General features: G+C 35.2%; 1 protein-coding gene across 12 annotated transcripts in view; it reads left to right on the plus strand.

Moving 5' to 3' along the window:
* Window positions 1–18938, plus strand: part of DMD (dystrophin) — a 1243922-nt gene that overhangs the window by 611844 nt on the left and 613140 nt on the right. For all 12 annotated transcript variants that reach the window (XM_065859822.2, XM_071812115.1, XM_071812091.1 and 9 more), the window contains 2 exons: window positions 1532–1726; window positions 12678–12850. In XM_065859822.2, the coding sequence (XP_065715894.1) occupies window positions 1532–1726; window positions 12678–12850 (368 nt within the window). The remainder of the gene's footprint in view (window positions 1–1531; window positions 1727–12677; window positions 12851–18938) is intronic.

The raw sequence follows: 18938 nt of genomic DNA on the forward strand, positions 1-18938 counted from the left end.
AAGTGTAAGCAAAGCAATTAAATTTGCATAAGAATTGCAGCAGAATCACAGAGTCTACAGATAACTTTATGGACTTTATATGTGACATGCATACATCTTCTAGAGTGTGTATATGCATATTTTAAGACTCTGAAGAAAACTGAAGAATCAGATGACTCAGCCTGGTAACTGAGGAGAGAAACACCATGAAAGGATGGACGGGACAAATAGATAAATTAAAATGAGACACCTAGCTGAGGTAGTATGTGCAAATTAATGTTTCTATTTGTTTTCTTTTACATACTGTGAATCTAACTAATGATGTTTTTTTCTTCAGGACCATTGATCCGTTATCTTTCACATAAATGGCTTCAAAATCCATTATCTATATTAGGACTGGAGCATCTAAATAATATGATTTTGGAAAGTTAGTTTACCAGCAATTGCTTGTAGAATTTCTTTGAGGTCCACAATAAGTGAATTTTGATTTTTGAGACAGACATCAAGCACAATGGATCTTGGTCCCACACTAGGAAACGTATTTGCTGTGATGAAACAAATAAAAAATAACTTAAAATAACTTATGTTTTTGAAATCACAAATAATTTATATCTTTTAATTTTTACATTTTCTAATGGAGATGCTGGTGATCATATATTTTGAGTTTAGTGAAAAGAAGCAATCACAATTCTCCCTGTGCCAGAGCACACTTTCAGTATTACTTTTTATCTACGATCCATAAACACATCAAAGCAGAAATGTATATAAACAGTCACTATTTTGTGACCTTATATGTCAGTATCTTTCCAAATGCCATAGACCAGCTGTCTGTTTTCTTGGAACCAAAATGGTCTCAGATTTCTTTACACTTGGTGTATGCATGTGCTTTCAGAATAGGTTTTCTATTTCATATTTGTCCATATTTAAAAAAATATATAAAATCTTAATTTCCTGAAGATGTGTGTTGCTGGGATATTTTTTTTTTAATGTGGCTGCATTAAAAACTTTTCAAGTCACAAAATTTCAAATTATGCTTTCTTGTTTAAGACAAAGGTTTTACTATAGTACTGAAAGTGCTGAGTTGACCTAGTTGTTTTCTGATGTGTGATATTTAAGAAATTGTGTCTATTACACAAGTCGTTATTTTACCAGACACCTTGAAATGATTTAGTATTTTAGGCCTCACATGTATGGCATTTCTATAATAAAGGACAGATTCTTAAGGAGGTGTGATGATTTAAAATGAAAGGACCAGCACTAAAATCTCAGTAACACCATAATCTCAAAATGCTCTTGTATTTCCTATCTTCATTTCTCTGGAAAGCAGAAGAAAAATTTGTATACTTTTGCATGGATTAATTTTAGTAACTGCCTTTTCTAACAGATTAGTGGAGTGTGAGTGATCTGTGTCAGAAACCTCCAATATTTCCTGCATTTGTCCTTAGAAAATATTTTAGTTGTTTCTGGGTGTTGAACTCGTAATTGCATTAAGTTATAAGTTTGTATAGTGTTAAGAAACTAAAGGAAGCATTTTGTTGTATATCTACACTAGCAAACAGTTCGTGAAGATACAGCTTTTGTGATGACTGAAACAATGACTGTGGAAACCACTCATGTGCCTTCTACATACCTGGCAGAGATTCTTCGCCTTCTGCAAGCCTTGTCTGAAGTAGAAGAGCGCCTTAATTCTCCTGTTCTACAGGCTAAGGATTGTGAGGATCTCTTCAAACAAGAAGAGTGTCTCAAGGTAAGATAGAAATATTTTCTTATAATGATACTTTTCCATTATCTTTGGGCTTTTGTATATTGGTAGTCTGTGCTCACTCTCGCAGACATCTGTTTTATAGTCAGCCCCTCTCTGTAAAGTGTTGTTATATGGAGGTTTATATATGAAGGCACATTGGTGCAAAGTATAAGACCACTGAAGGGTTCATTTATTTTTATCTCTTTCCACCTGAGTTTGGAAGACAAGAACATTAGGCTATCTGCAAAATACATCCTTGAATGGGAAAGGAAGGATGAAGAGGGGCAGTTATATATGAAGCTGTGAATTTGTGGTTAAAGTTTTGCTTGCATGTTTGTAATTTGAAGTAATTAGTAAGTAACCCTATCCACACCCAATCGTGGCTGCTTTATTTCAGTGTTTGATTTTAAAATATTTTTTATTAAAACAGGAAAAGAAAAAAAAAAGTAAAATTTAGCTGTTCCATTCCATGCTAGACCAAAAAAATGTGAAGTCTGATTGGGGCTGTGCTCTGTGCAATTATTACAGTTTCATCAACTAAACAGAAAATATTGTCCAGTAGGTATATAACATACTGAAGAAAAAGCTAGTTCAGTATTTTTGATATGACTTTAAATATGGCTGCTTTGTTTCTTCATTACTTGAAACAGTGGAAACCATTGAAATTGGTGGAATTTTTCCAACACAGAATTGTCATAAGAAGTAAGATTAAAATTGTAAGCCTAAGCAGATGAATGAGTTATCAGCTTTTGCAAAATAATGTTTGCGTGAGGAAAGCATTGTAAAAAATTATGCTTAAGTCCTGCATATAATTATAGCAATTTCAAATTGTCGTCTAGCATGAAGAGAAGACCACACTTCCATTTTTCTATTATTATTATTTTGGGGAAGGAAAGGTTTTAACAAAAATAAATATTAGCTTAAAGAGGCTGGAACATGCCTGCAGGCAACTATAAGAAAGAAGCTTAGAGGGAGAATCAGGGCAGGGGCTCTGGCTAGGTGCCCCGAATTGTTCTGTGTAGGAACCCATTCATCTCTTTCCACAACAGAGGAAATGTAACAAGACCACATCCATATGCTGTTATTAGCTTCTATAGAACCACATCTATATATAATTCTTATACATGCATAGATCTTATTCATTTTAGGCATCTGTATATACACACACACACATGCATGTAGATATTCTTTATTAGCTCTTGAATATTAGGGTGGTTTTGGTTTCCCAGCAAGGCAGTATAGTGTCTAGTGAAGCATAACTGTGAAGTATTTGAGCCAAGGAAGCATATAACTGATAACAGGATTGCGTGAAATAACAGTAGGCTGCTCTTTTTACCACTTCTGATTTAGTACCAGTAGAAAGAAGTGGTTCTGAGTATTGAAGCACACAACATGTGATTGTTATTGTCATTCTTCATTTTAAACCATCGCTTTTGATAACAGTGATTCTTCTGAACAACAAAAAAAAAAAAGTCATAGACTTTGTAAATCGTGGCTAATGAGCTGTGAACTGATCCTTTTCTAGGAATTGATGTTCATTACTGGATTAGATGGAAAAACTGTGACCTACCTCAACCGGTTTACTGGCAGTTTACTTCCTTTTTGTGTTTCTTATGCTTTATATGTGGGCTAACTTTATCTGATTTATATCCATAACTAATCTGTTGTTCACTCACATATATTTGGTATTATCAGAGTTGACACCAACTTTAATAATATTGATTACTGGGGTTACAAGTAAGTATTGCCGTAGGTTTAATTTAACTGTACTATTAAATTGTTATGAGATGCATTTATGGGCACAGTTCCATCTTCCTCCCAAATAAATCTCTTAGAAGAGGCAAATAGATCTTGCACATTCGTGGGCTTTTGGACGGGTATAGTTTTGATCCAAGTCTGCTTAATGAATATTTATTTCCAAGGAAAAGCATTCATCATTGTCATTATCCTGCAGTAAAAATAGAAAAGTAGTGCATAAATTGTTCAGCAGCTGGTTGGGAAAAGTTTGAAATTAAATTGTGGTTGATTTTTATCCTTGACAGATTTACATGAATCAAATTACAGAACTATCATGAATAATGCTGTGTTTTAAAACTGAGTTTGTGGGATTTTTTTCATTCCCATTCAGAAATAATCCATTTTAATTATCCTTAAAAGGAAAAATAAGTTTATTTACAAGAATCTTTCAGAAGTAACTGCTTTGAACATTTTTCTCCAAAGTAAATACATATAGTAGGACTTAAACCTGATTACTCATTATCAAATAGGATAAATATCAAATACATATTTTAAAAAGCTTTTATTAATTGTCATACATAATTCTAGAACTGACTTTTCATATCAAAGAAATGTAAAATAGCAAAATATGAGTTTTGCTGTCAAAATCTGATGTCTAACATTTAGTAAATTATAATGGTTTTATGGGCACATTTAGTAAATCCCTGAAACCAGCGCATAGGAATGTTATCTTCATTTCAAGCTTTAGAGAGTGGAAAAATCAGATAGAGAAACCAGGTCTTGTCTCTTTATCTCATAAAGGTGGCTATTGCAATGTTGCCATTATTCTGTTACAAGCTCTTCTAAGTATTAGGACATACAGTACCTCTGGTTTTGTTCATCACCACCCTTACCAGTATTTAACAAACAATTTAAATATTATAGTTCTATCAAAGATGAAACTCCAATTAATTGTATGGAAAACCATGTTTCATAGATTGAAGGGTTAGTAAACTGGGCTTAACAATATACTCTCAAATAGGACAAATTTTGTTATAAGCACAAACAGTATGGTACTTCTGTCTAGTATCGATGATGTTCATATTGATGGAGTTCATTATCTTTGAGTTCCCCATATAGAACTGGTTGTAATTACGATGGATTTCATTACTTAATCAAGTGTAGGGATAAAATGCTTTCAGAATTTAACTAATTATCCTTACTTGCATTGGATGTTCCAAATGCTTCCTGAAAGTTAAATGAATGTACAAATCTGCATATATTCAACTTCATCTGGTTTTAGAAAATCAGGTTATATTACTAATACTAAGCCAAGGTTTTCCTCTGTGATGATTATCTTATGCAAGATACTTGTCTTGTTCAAGTTCAGTTTATTTGGTGGGTGATATACCTGCTGAAATAAATATATTAACTTGAACATTAAACCTAATATGTGTCTGTTTGCCGACACAGAGCAAAAATGAGTGTTCTAAAATGATACAGTCTACCTGAAATTTAGGTCTAATGTGCATTTCTAGCCATATGTGATAAAGTGTTCATAGAATTTCATATTAAATATTGAGGTCATAGTCACACCATCATTGTACTTGGTCATTACTTATATTAACTATGAATTCAAAACTGATTTTCTGAGGCTACTTCCTTTATATAACTAATGCTGAAAACCTGTAGAAGGGCATATCCATATCAGGCATTTCTTTTTCTTTTTTCTTTAATCTTCTTAATTTTAGGAGGAACATTGTATTGTAGAATATAATTATACATTTAGCTACAATATTTTTCAATTATGTAATAGTTTTAATATGGAAAGCCATCTGGCTCTTTGAGAAAGAGGTTTCTTATATATGTAACTTCTTGCATAATTACTCTAAGAGTTCTTTTTCTAGCTGATCTTGTGTACTTCCAGTAGGCTTTTTATTTAGTTCATTAAAAATTGGGTTGTTTGCTGTTGTTGTTTTTTTAAATAGAGATATTTTCATTCTCTGGTTATTTTTTATTCTCCACTTTTTCCCTTTATTTGGTAATGATTTTCTTTCATCTACTGACACAGAGCACTATATTTTCACAGTTTTCTGCTGTGTCTTATTTCAGGATACAGGGATTTTGCTGTTAACATTACACTTCCATGATTCTGGCAGCCAGACTCTCCTTTTAAAGTGGTATATTAAACCCATAATACCTATGCTAGATATTGTAACTCATAGTTCTATACATATTTTAAAATTATAAGTACTTTGGGAAAATTTTCTAGCCACTCATGATTAGTACAAACTGTGATGTTGCTTGATTTCGTGTTAGTACAAAAAGAATGTAGTACTGTAACAAATATGCTATTCTCATCATTACAAAGTATCATTCTACATGTTTGGATGGTCAATTTTTTTTTTTTTTTTTTTTTCAATTTTGCACATTGAGATCCATATTTGGCCTGTATCTGTTATTCTTATAAGGAAACATCACCTAATGTGATATTCAGTGTGGTTTTCTGCTGCAGCTCAGTAAAACCCAGTTAACCATAACTTAGAACTCAGTGTAATCAAATGCACTCTCCAACTAGATCTGTCAGTAATGCAGTGCTTGGTAGCTGATTTGTACACAAATAACCAAGACACTGAATTTTAACAGAATGTTGTTGTTCTCTGACAGATAAAGACGAATTCCAGGTAGTGAAAATGAACCAGTGTTCGAGTCTCTAGCACTTAGTTTTCTCTTTTCAAGAGCAACAAGATGGATCATTCCCCAAAGGCTACTGTCACTTCAGCTGCTAATGATTTTCTGTTATCCTTTTTTCTTAAGACTTAAAGCTTTGTGCAGTTCTGTTAACCGTGTTATAATACAAAATCTCCCAAGGCGGCATTGATAATTAAATGGCTGAAGATATTCCCCTCAACATGAAAGGTAGATGGGATATGTGTGTGATATACGTGGGTTTGTGCATACGCCATCCAGTAGTGTATTTCATTTATAGAAGGTCTGCTGTATTATCTTTGTAGCAGCTGTGGTCTAAACAAAAGCAGAAAGCTGACATATAGATCATACATTATATGCCTTTTCACAGACCACTAATTCTAAACATTTAGGGATATGCCAGTTATCAATTCTGTACTATTTTTAATATTTAGAAAACTGATCTACTTGGTAATAAATACATACTATTTCAATATATGTAGGCATATGTATTACTCTTTACTTGATTGCTTACACATGTCAAACACAATAAGTGCCTCCTTGGGTAGATGAGATGAGCTCATATTCAGACCTACTGAAAATAAGGCTACTTGAGTGCTTAAGTGTGTCCTGGCAGATTTAACATTTCATTACATTTTCCCCTATTCTTTAAATATGCAAAATTTTAGTCATGGATGTGGTTTTGTGGAGATGCTACCTCCTTTATATTCAAGGATATAATCTTGGAGGCATTTTATGTATTTATATCCTGATATTTCTTAAATTCAGATTAATGACATCAAATATGTTAAGTATCCGTGGTCCTGTTCCATAAAACCAAGGTTTAAGTAGACCTAAGTAAGGAACACTGAGTGTGAGACACTATGCTGGGAAAGTCGAACGAGGTTTGTTGAGTAATGAGACAGACCCAGCCAGCCTTTGCTTTGGGTGATGGATTGCTGACAAGGGAGGAGGCATGTTCCTTATTGTGAATCATCCCAGAGACAAGACCTCTGCCATTCTCTTTTTATTTATAACTATCTCCTTTAGTGAGCTAAATGTAAGTCACATTTCTCAGGACCTATGGATGCAAATTACTAGTCATAAGGGGCGTTACAGAACATTCCTTTTCCTGTTTTGTCAAAAAATAACATGTATTGTTTGTAGCCCCCGAGCTTCAGGAACCTGGAGTTTGTGGTTTTTTTTTTTCTTTTGGTTGGGGGTGGTGGGGGTGTATGCAGTTATTTCAGGGCATTCATGGCACATTTTTCATAAGGACATTCATTCCTATATTTTACAAAATACTAAACACAGTGCAGTAATTTTAATAGATTATAAAATGACAACCACATTTTGTGACTTAAAGAAGCATTCAGAATTTGTCTTAAGTGCTTGTTATTTTTGAAATATTTCTCAAGTCATTTGAAGGAGAAAACGATTTGGATAATTATCACTATCTCCCTATCACTTCATATTAATACTACTGATAATATACCAGTATACTCTGCTATACCTGTGGTTCTAAAATACTGATTTTAAATTTTAAAACATTACAACAGAATTGTAGAACATGTTTTCTAGACATAAAATGTTGTTGATAATGTGGATTTTTTTAAAAAAATTGTAATATGTTGGCATATGAATTAGATGCTTGTCGTTTGAATTATATGAGCAGAAAGACACTGAACAAGCAAAGTTATCTTTTTTTCTCTAGTTGTAGTGAAAATGAAGCTGGTGAGGAGTCTGGAGCACAAGTTTGATGAGGAGCAGCTGAGGGAACTGGGGTTGCTCATCCTGGAGAAAAGGAGGCTGAGGGGAGACCTTATTGCTCTCTGCAACTACCTGAAAGCAGGCTGTAGTATGGAGAGGGTTGGTCTCTTCTCCTGAGTAGCAAATGATAGGACAAGAGGAAATGGCTTCAAGTTGCACCGGGAAAGGTTCAGCTGGGATATTGGCAAAATTTCTTCATGGAAAGGATTGTGAAGCACTGGAACAGGCTGCCCAGGGAAGTAGTTGAGTCACCATTGCTGAAGGCATTTAAAAGGCGTGCAAATGAGGCTCTTAGAGACATGGTTTAGAGCCAGAGTTAGGTTATGGTTGGACTTAATGATCTTGAGGGTCTCTTCCAACCAAAATGATTCTATGATACTTTCATTTCTTTGTTTGGTTTGGTTTGGTTTAGTTTGGTTTTTATCTCGCCAAAATTGAATTGTCTAGCTGTGTTTCTGTCTCTGGCTGAAACTAATACTTTTCATTTGTGTTACGAAACCCAAGCTATATATCTGAGATAATTTTTAGTGCAGATGAAGGAAAACAGTGTGATGAAATATTGTGCTTGTCAATGCTTAGTGCAGCTTTTATTTTCTTTAATAACTCCACAGGATAGCATGCATGTAGACTGGAATCCTGTAGTATCAAAATAACTACAGCGTAGTTCCTTAACTCATATGGGGAAATAATACACAAATATTCAGTGCTGACATGCCACGTCTATCTGAATCCATGTGAAAAAATGGCTGAGGGAATCTTAGAATAGACTCATTTGCCATGACAAGAGTGGCAACAGATCAAGAAAAAAATCCACTCATGTTAACGCTCTTTTAAATTCTATTTCTGGTACATTTTACCCTCTGAAATCTCTTCTGTATTTCTTCAAATTTGATGCCTACTCTTCACAAATGAAGGCAAGGCAAATCTGTGTGGTGTTTTTGTTTGGTTGGTTGGTTTGTTGTTTTTGTGTTGGTTTTCTCTTGTTTGTTTCTTTTTGGGGTGGGTTTCTTCTTTGTTTGTTTGTTTAAGTTTTTTTAATGAATGGTGAAATAGAACCATCAGATTCTAGCTACAGAGTTTAACCAAACTGTGGCCAGGTGTTAGGGGCAATTTTCTTTTTCTTTTTTTTTTTCTTTGGCTTTTTTCCACTCATTATTTTTCTGCTTACTGCAAAATAACACAACATCCTTTGATCCCTGCCTCCTTTCAAAAGTGCTGGTTGTGAGAAAGAGCTTCTCACACACAAACTAGCAATTTGTATGTCTCATAACTCTGTCAAATCAGCATTTTCCCTTATCTGTGGAACAAAGTTGCTACTGAGTTGTGTGCAGCAACTAAAGAATGTTTTTGTGCTAAACAAGACTAAGAGTCTTTGATCAGCTGGTCTGGTAAGTTCTCAGCCACAAGTTCTCAGCATTCATTCTGATGCTTATGTATATCAGAAGAAATAAGGGATGAAAACACAGTAGAAGGGATACAGGTAGTGGTATTAAAAATGTAGGGAGTTTGAAGAAATGGCTGGAGAAAGGTTGCCCACGCAAATTGTGGATGCCCCACCACTGGAATTGTTCAGGATCAAGCTGGATGGGGTTTTGAGCAACCTGATATATTTGAAGAAGTCCCTGGTCATCGCAAGGAGGTTGGACTAGATGACCTTTGAAAGTCTCTTCTAACTCAAACTAGTACATGGGTGGGAGCGTTGATCTTCCTGAGGGTAGGAAGGCCCTACAGAGGGATCTGGAAAGGCTGAAATGATGGGATGAGGCAAATTTTATGAGGTTTAAGAAGGCCAAGTGCTGGGTCCTGCACTTGGGTCACAACAACCCCAGGCAGCGCTACAGGCTCAGGAAAGAGTGGCTGGAAAGCTGCCTGGCAGGAAAGGGATCTGGGGATGTTGGTGGACAGCTGGCTGAACATGAGCCAGCAGTGTGCTCAGGTGGCCAAGAAGGCCAACAGCATCCTGACCTGTATCAGAAATAGTGTGGCCAGCAGCACTAGGGAAGTGATCATCTGTACTAAGCACTGGTGAGGCTGTACCTCAATTTCTGTGTTCTGTTTTGGGCCCCTCACTACAAGAAAGACGTTGAGTGCTGAAGAGAGTTCAGAGAAGGGCAATGAAGCTGGTGAGGGCTCTGGAGCAGAAGTCTGGTGAGGAGTGGCTGAGGAAACTGGGGCTGTTTAGCCTGGAGAAAAGGAGGCTGAGGGGAGACCTTATCACTCTCTACAAGTATCTCAGAGGAGGCTGTAGTGAAGTGGCCGTTGGTCAGTGAGACGTGCATGCCTGTACTCAGAATTAATGGAAAAGCAGGAATGCTGAGAAATGGCTTAATGTTATGACACTGAATGGAGTAGGGAGACATTTATTTTTACACTGCCATTTGAATATACCTATCTTTCACTGAGAAAAACATATTTGTTTGGCCGTAGGAAATGTATAATTGTGAATTGTTTTTGCTTTACGTTGATGTCTTGACTAGTCTGGGAGAGATTTTCCTTCTAAACGCAAATACAACTGAGAGAAAAACAGACTACCCAGAACAGTACAAGTATCATGTGCCTTGCTACATTGAAGCTGAAAGACACCACATACAAGGAATGGAAATGAAAATGTAAAGAATTAACGATTAAGTGCATTTCAGAAAGATTTGTTTTGCTTGTATTTTATCACTGGTGATGTGTATTAGTAAGCCTGTAAAAAATTGACAGCGGTCTGAATTAGTTGCGTAAAAGGCATGTTTTTAATCCAAAACCTGCATTTGTTTCCCTGTTTTTTAATACTCCTGGAGCTGAATGGTAAGCTTATGTAACTCAAGCTTTTTTGGTTGATTCAAAAAAATATTTGTATTGTCTTTTTTATAAAGAGCAAGGAAGTCACAGAAATACCAAATTATGCCTGCTTGGATAGTAGACTTAAATGTGACAAGAAGTGCTCTGGTTGAGTATGTCATTACATCAGTCTTGATTCACAAGGAGAAAGTCTGGCTAATTACTTTTGTTACATTCAATGCTCTTATCCTTAAATCACCACACATTTTATGACAATACCTTTCTCAGCATTGAGTTTTCTAACAAATTCAGTCATTCAAATTATTCTAAAAGTTTTAGTAGAAAGAGAGAGGTTGAACACTACCTAGTTTACAGAATAAAAGTAAGGAGCGTATTTATGTGTTGCTTTAAAAAGCAAAAAGAAAACCTGTGTAATTCAGTCATGAAGCTGAATGGATTGATAAATGAATAATTAGTGGTCACTGAGAACATATGGAGTTTTAAATTCTTTCACACATTTTAAAGATGTTAAAAGTCCAGACTAAATTCCATTTTTCTTCTTTTTGGTCTTCTAACACATGGCATTGTGCAGTTAGGTAGGCATACTGTGAAGTATTTTGTCTTTCTCTGAAACAATAGTGAACTGATGACTTGGAGAATCATAAGTGTTGACTTGAGAATATCCAGCAAAAGGCAAAACCAGTGACACCTGATAAACTATTTTTTTTGTGCTGCTACTTTGATAACTGTTTAATACCTGCTGAAACATGTATAAAAGAGAAGAATAATCATAAATACTTAAACCTGAGTCTGGAAAATGTGACTTTTTTCTGCTTTCTTAAGAATACGGTTAGAAAAGGTGTAACCTTTGCACAGATGAATTAATGATTGACTGAAGTCCATAGTACTTTGCTTCCCCTCCAGCCATCGCCTTTCTCAGATATATTAATAGTTTATTAAGTCTTCAAAGAAAGGATGGACATTCAGCCATTGTTACCCAGTTATTGTAAAACTGTTACTATTGTCAAAGCTGGTTTTGACTCTCTTGAGGGACAAGAAGCCTTGCAGAGGAATAGATTGGAACATTGGGCTATTCTTAACAGGATGAAACTTCACAAGTCAAAAAGCCGGATTCTTCACCTAGGACAGAGTAGTGCCAAGCACACATATAAAGAAGGAGAGGAGTGGCTAGAGAGCAGCCCCACAGAAGAGAACCTGGGGGTGCTGGTTGACAGCAGCTCAGTCTGAGTCAGCAGCCTGTGCCCTAGCAGCCAAGAGGGCAAACCACATCCTGGGGGGCATCAAACACAGCATAACCAGCTGGCCAAAAAGAGGTGATTCTCCTGCTTCATTTATTGTTGGTGTAGCCTCTACCTTGAACACTGTGTGCAGTTCTGGGCACCACAATCTAAGAAGGATGTGAAGGTCCTTGATTGCATCCAGATGTGAGCAACAGAGGTGGACAACAAAGCTGGAGAAAGAGCTGGAAGGAATGTCTTGTGAGGAGTGGCTGAGGACTCCGAGTTTCTCTAGTTTAGAGAAAAGGAGGCTGAGGGGTGACCTTGTAGCTCTCTACAGCTTCCTGCGAAGGGGAAGTGGAGAGGGAGGTGCTGAGCTCTTCTCCCTGATATCCTGTGAAAGGACACATTAGAATGGTTCCAAGCTACACCAGGGGAGGTTTAGACTGGACATTAGGAAGAATTCTTTACTGAGAGGGTGGTCAAACATTGGAACAGGCTTCCCAGAGAGGTGGTTGATGCCCCAAGCCTGTCAGTGTTGAAGAAGTATTTGGACAATGCCCTTAATAATGTGCTCTCACTTTGCCAGTCCTGAATTAGTCAGCAGTTGAACTAGATGATCCTCCTAGGTCCCTTCCGACTGAAATAGTCTATTCTATACTGTTTTGTTTAATTAGCATTTTCCCAACACACACTTTCTTTTGCTTATGAGTATTTTTTTAATTTATTTTTTAAAAAATGTTTTGTTTTTCTTTTCTAAAATCTTGATATTACAGAGCATCAAAGATAGCCTGGGGAGGCTGCTGGGTCAAATAGACATTATTCACAACAAGAAGATAGTGGCTTTGCAAAACACTACACCAAAAGAAGCGGCAAGTATACAAGAAAAACTGACTCAGCTTGATTTCCAGTGGGAAAAAGTTAACAAGATCTACAGGGACCGACAGGCGTAAGTAACTTGTAAAACTTATTTCTGATGGCATCCATTAGTATTTGGCTTACTGTTGGTGATTGTTTCCTAGTCTTCTTTTTGTGGAAGTACCTTTTAAAGTCACAAATGATACTTTCTTGTAATTAAGCATAGAATGTTTACAAGGAACCGTAATTTAATTTATGAGCATTTTTGTAAAATTTAAGATATTTTGATCAACTATCACTTGCATTAGACCAAAACCTGGCATGATATTGCATACATATTCCTATGTCATAATAAGTGGCATAGCCCTGAGATTAGTATTAGGTGTTTACTCTTTTGTACCTGTACTAATGATTTTAAAATGTGCATCTGAGTAAAATCCCTTTTAATTGCAGAGGATTTACTAATTCAAGGAGCAGTTCTCACTATATCTAAGGAGCACAGCTAGAACTGTTAGCACCTCTAAATCCAGTGTCATCTTTTTATAAATCTGTATATTAGACATTATACAGCAAGACAGGACAATCAAAAGAATTATAGAAAGGAATTAAAATTATGATAAATAATGCTGTGATGTCCTACAATACATATAATACTTATTTTTTTTTCCTGGTATATTATTTATAATGTTTGTAATCTGGGAATAGTATTATGATTCAAAATATAGCTCATGTTGGTAACACAACTGAGATTACATCTAGGTTCATACTTCCTCTTTTTTTTTTCTTTTAAATTTTGTTTGGGGTTTTGGGTTTCTTTTGAATTAAATGATAGATAAGATGTCACTGGCGGTGATACCAAAATTTCTATGATACTTTTTTTTCACTATGAGTAATTTAAGAGTTAACAAATAACTTTTACCTTAAATAAAAAGTAATGGTTTCAAGCATTTATTAAATTAGCACAGAAAAATCTTTGATAATTATTCTGACAATGTAAACTATTAATCTGATAACAAAAAACCCTATCTATATGACTGGTTCAATTAATTGAAATTATCCATTCATAGGAATTTTACAGAATTGGATCTTCAGACAATGCCAAAAGCATGACATTACATGTCTAATTTCATATGCTGCTCCAAAAGACAATATAATGAAATTTGCTAAATATCCTTTTTTACACTACATGTATGTTTAGAAATATTCTGTATCTTAGAAACTGTTCTTAAAATGATTATAATTGTTCTGAAAGAATTAACTTAATGTCCGAATAGTTATTACATTGAATAGTAAGAAGAGATATAAACCTAAACATGTAAGCAGTGACTATAAGAAAAAAAAAATACTTCCTGTGGGCTTAAGCTGCACTGACCTGTCCTGCAATCCAAGACTTGGTAGCTTTTGTGTTTTCTTTGTTTAGAAATATTAGTCAACAACTGTCACTTTGCGGATTTGTAGACACGTATTATTTCCACTGTCAGCCAGTCAGTAGCTTTGATTTTACGTTGCTGAAGAGAAAGGAAGTTTAAAAAGATTATAATCAGAGAGAATCATAGTAAAAAATATAATTCTGTAATCTTCATGTCATCTCAGTTTTGTCTCAACATTTAAAGTGTAAGAAACTGAGACAGGTTTATAATCTGCTAAGGTTTTCAGATTCTTCCATGCACAGTACTTTTTTTAGAAGAATAGTAAGCCTGACCCTGTTGTGGTAAGAAAGCTTCTATTTCTCATGATGTCATGTAAAAGAATGAAGGCTATGTTAAGAAGGCTAAGCTGCTGGAGCCAAGCTGCTCACGTAAATAATAAAAACTGGCAATATTTGGTGGTATGCTTTTCCCAGAGTGTGGCTTTGCCCAAGCTCTTGCTAGTGTAATAGACCAAGCTCTGGGAAACCTTTGGAATCTCCCGGTATGCATCTTCTACTATTGGTGCACAGCAAGGAGAGCGACTTACTGTTAGCTGAAAGTTTGGACCACCAGCAGTGCCACTCAGTTGTCCCTTACTTAGACTGTATTGATATTTAGCCAGTAGCACAAAGTATTCTGAGGTGAAATGAATTAATGTTGGTCAAATATTTTGAAGTCATCAGATAAAGGCATAGAGAAGCGTAAAGTATGATTGTGCTCCAGCTGGCATTTGCCCCAGGGGAGTCATCTTGTTTTAGTATGACGGACAGCAAGTCAAGGTGATAAGCTTGACTGCTGTCTGGAACTGCACGGCTTTCTTTTTTCCTTTTTGTTTTAAATCTTTTGTTTGTGGTGTCAGTCTTACTGTGTCATGGCTCTGGTGTTTTCATTTGAACTCTGAGATGATCCCTGTAGCTTCTGCAGGTTTGTGAGCTGCATCTGGGCTGCACATGAATGTTAGGGAGGTGAAGGGAGACAATATGGCCTTAGAGCATTTTGCCTCTAGCAGTTTGTGTCTGTTAGGGGTGAAAGTATCAGTGTAAGTCTTCCCTTCAGATATGAATGAGCTGTGTTTGTGAGATACGCTATTGATGATGATGTTTTAGGACAGTATTGGAATTATTATGGGAGTGCTTGTCTTGCTTTCAAGGCGTTGTATATAAGTGAATGTTTAAAAGGTTTCAGAAACAAATATACTATATTATGTTCATTTCTGAATATTGGTTTTAGGAAATGAAATGGTTGTAATAACATGGAAATTACTATTTAGTGTAAATGAAAGGTCAACTATCACTATAATAGATGGAAGAAGAAAGCAACTTTTCCCATCCCTGTAGTTACTAGCAGAGACCTAGAAAGCAATAGAAACTTTCATGTTGAATTATTTTGTGTGAAATAGATTTCCTGGAAGTCCTGATTTATATCTAGATACTTTGTAATTAGATTTACACTTTATTCCTTTTAATTAGAAATCAAAATATATTTTTAGTTTATTTTACAGCAAAGCGTGTGCCAGTTTGACAGAAACTCATTATGATGATAACTACTCAAACAGCTTTATGAGTCTGGCTTCTTTGATAGGACTGAGTTTCTTCTCTGCACAAATTAATTTCAGAATACGGTATCAGGTTGCATTTCCAAAAGATACATGGAAGTCACACCATCTCATACCAAGTGAAATTTCTTTCTTTGGTTTTAGTTTTCTGAGTGCCAAGTAAACTCCAGAAGGCAGCAGCAGTGACTTGATTTGTCTTTTGTGAGCTACAGAGTAATTTACTATTTCATTTATAACTTCAGACTTTGCTCTCATGGTCCTAAATTTATATGTTATCTTTTCCAATAGTCACATTAAGGTAATACAATCTGAATTTTGTAAGGTAGAGCTATGTTACAATGCCAGTAAGAATAACCATTCAGATGCTGTAGTTTTTCCTGTACTTGTAACAGAATTTGACAATAGTCTACCTTCTTCGCAGCAGCCATAGATACTGGTTTTTTACATTAATCGTAACTATTTAGGAAGTGGCACTAATACCAGGTCGCTATATATCTTCAATGAAAACGCATGTAATATTTGTGGAAAAAAAAATATTATTCAATAGATAATAGAAAAAATATTTTTAAATTGTTGTCTTCTATAATTACAGATCTTATCAACTTACCACCTATGGAAGACCTTGTTTCTCTTGTCAGTATATTGACTTCTCAGCATGTTTATGCCTCAGTCTTGTTTCTATGAACAACACATTCTCCCTAACAGTGGCAGAAGTCTTTGAATCAATAACGTGCAACAAAATTTTCCTGAAAAGACCAGCAATACATTAATTTTAAATATTGCTATAGCAATTGAAAATCACTCACAGATAATGTAAAAGAAAAATCAAGCATTAGGCATAAAAAAATAGAATACTCAAAAGAATCTAATTTAAAACTAAAATACTTAAATTTTACAGATATTGTAGACCTTTAACATTTTTGAAACTGTCTCTTCATCATGAGGTAAAATCCTAATAGATCCCTCATATTAATTTCAGATAACTATTTTTTGGCATTTTCGTGTCTTATTTAAGAATTATCTTCCAGAGTATCCATTATGGACTACATTAATTGCCTTCTAATTAACCTGAAATCCACTAAAAATAAATGTTTGAGAATGTAGGAAAGTTGATACCAGATAGCTTTACAAAGTGTTTCTTGCTGATTCTGAGAAGAGAAAATAAGTGATATGCCACTTATATTGGAAAAGATCCCAAATCCATAATAATGGTGCCACAACAGATTTATGGTTTTATAAGTCACAAAAAAACCCCTGTTGATTAGTTTGATAAAACCTAAAGAAACACATGTATTATACATAAGGAATCTCTTCATTTGCAAAGAAATAACTATTATGTGGTCATATTTCTAACACTTAGTAACAGATGTTGTAATCCCTTACTGATGTATTCTGTCAAGATGAGAAATAATCTGATTAATGGATCGAGATATTATGAAAAAGAAATGAAAGACATATTATTTTTTCAAATATAAGTAACCTGCATATGCCTCATATAGCTGCAGAACCAACGACCAGTAAGCGTTGAGGACTTGCCTATGTATGGTAGCTAAATCAGATCTAGACTCTGTGCTCTGCACCCTTAGATAAAATCATATGGATACAATACTAAGACATCTGGATTCATCCCAGGTGATGTATTCTTAGTATAGTTTCTTTTCAGAATATGAGATATCATCCTAGACAAATATCTATAAGCAATTGATAAGTGTAAAGCCAGGCGGTATTAAAATACTGAGAAAATCTACTTGCTTGAATATAGGTTTCTAGGAACATTTAGATTCCTGAAGACATCTTGTGTGGCCTCAAATTCTCATTCATCCTGTACCAATCTTGCATGAATTTCTCAGTGACTTTCAACTATAAAACTATGACTGAATCCCTGTGACTGTCCATTTTACAACTATTTAACCTGCAAAACATCCAACTATCCAACCTGAAAATAAAAGATAAACCAGTCACGTTTAGAACCTTTAAGAAAATGTTTGTGTAGCCTTGACTGTCAGATCTGTCTTAAGGAACATAAAAGTAGAATTACTGTAGGCGACTCTTTCACTATTTGCTACACATCCTAGGGAACCATTTAGGCCATTTATGTTTTCTTTCTCCAGGTTTCCCACTTGTGGATTCCCAATTTTTGTCTGTAGCACCAACAATGCTCTGCTAATGTGCAATCTTTGAAGACATAAGTCATCCGACCTATCTTTAGCTGTCCAAGTTTTAGTTATCTGTTTTACATTGCTTGTCTAGATTATTTCTCAATTAAACACACACGGCCAATTCTTTCACAGGTAACTGTCTGTTGTACTATGTAGTGGGTCCTTTGACTCTTCAGGGAGACTAGATGAGATAAGACTAGACACATCACTTTGATATAGATAAAATTAGGGGAGATTAATCTTAGCCTAGAAAATATAACAAAACACTAGAATTTAATTTATATGTAAACATGTTGTTATATATATCGTTCACTAAACCCAGTCAGCGTTTTTTTTTCCTTACCTAGCTCTGACAAGTGAATGACAGTAATGAATGCTAGCTGGCTTTGTTTCAGTACCAGGAGAAGAGTAACTTGTAGAAGGCTTAAGTATCTTGAGAGAAAGGCAGAAATAGTGACTGCTTCCTTGCCAAAGAGTATCTGCTTACATATTACTATTCTACTGAGGTTGTAAGTCTTGTTATTATTAGACTTAGCTTTGGCTTGAGATTCAAGATGAGAGTGAAAACCAGAACAGATTAGCTCATCCTCAAGGAGAGAAAGAAAGTATTTCCTTTCTAGTGTTAACATCCAGTTAGGTACTATGCCTTAGTTACATGCAGGGTAGCCTTTTTTTTTTTATTTTTTTTTTTCCTTTCTTTCACAGCACCTCCAATTATTTGTCTAGCCTTTGAAAAGGGCAGAGTGGAGATGGCTTATAATACTTGACTCTTCCAACCAACATGAGTTGTTTGTTTATTTCCATACCGTAATTACTGTTTAGAAAAGCTCTCCATGGCAGTTGTCTTGTGGTCTAACTCTTGCAACAGATTTGCCATTTCATTTGCCCCAGTAATATCACACCATCAAGTTAACATATTGGTAGGTTTCACTGGTTCATTAATTGCTTGCAAACAGGTAAAAAATAATGTATAACAAATAAGTATAATGTATAAATGCTTTTCTTATGGGCAATCTAGATAAGACTTTCTGTCAATTTTTATAATCAAAAGAAACC

This window comes from Patagioenas fasciata, chromosome 1 (genome assembly GCF_037038585.1).
Source record: "Patagioenas fasciata isolate bPatFas1 chromosome 1, bPatFas1.hap1, whole genome shotgun sequence".
Classification (NCBI taxonomy): Eukaryota; Metazoa; Chordata; class Aves; order Columbiformes; family Columbidae; genus Patagioenas; species Patagioenas fasciata.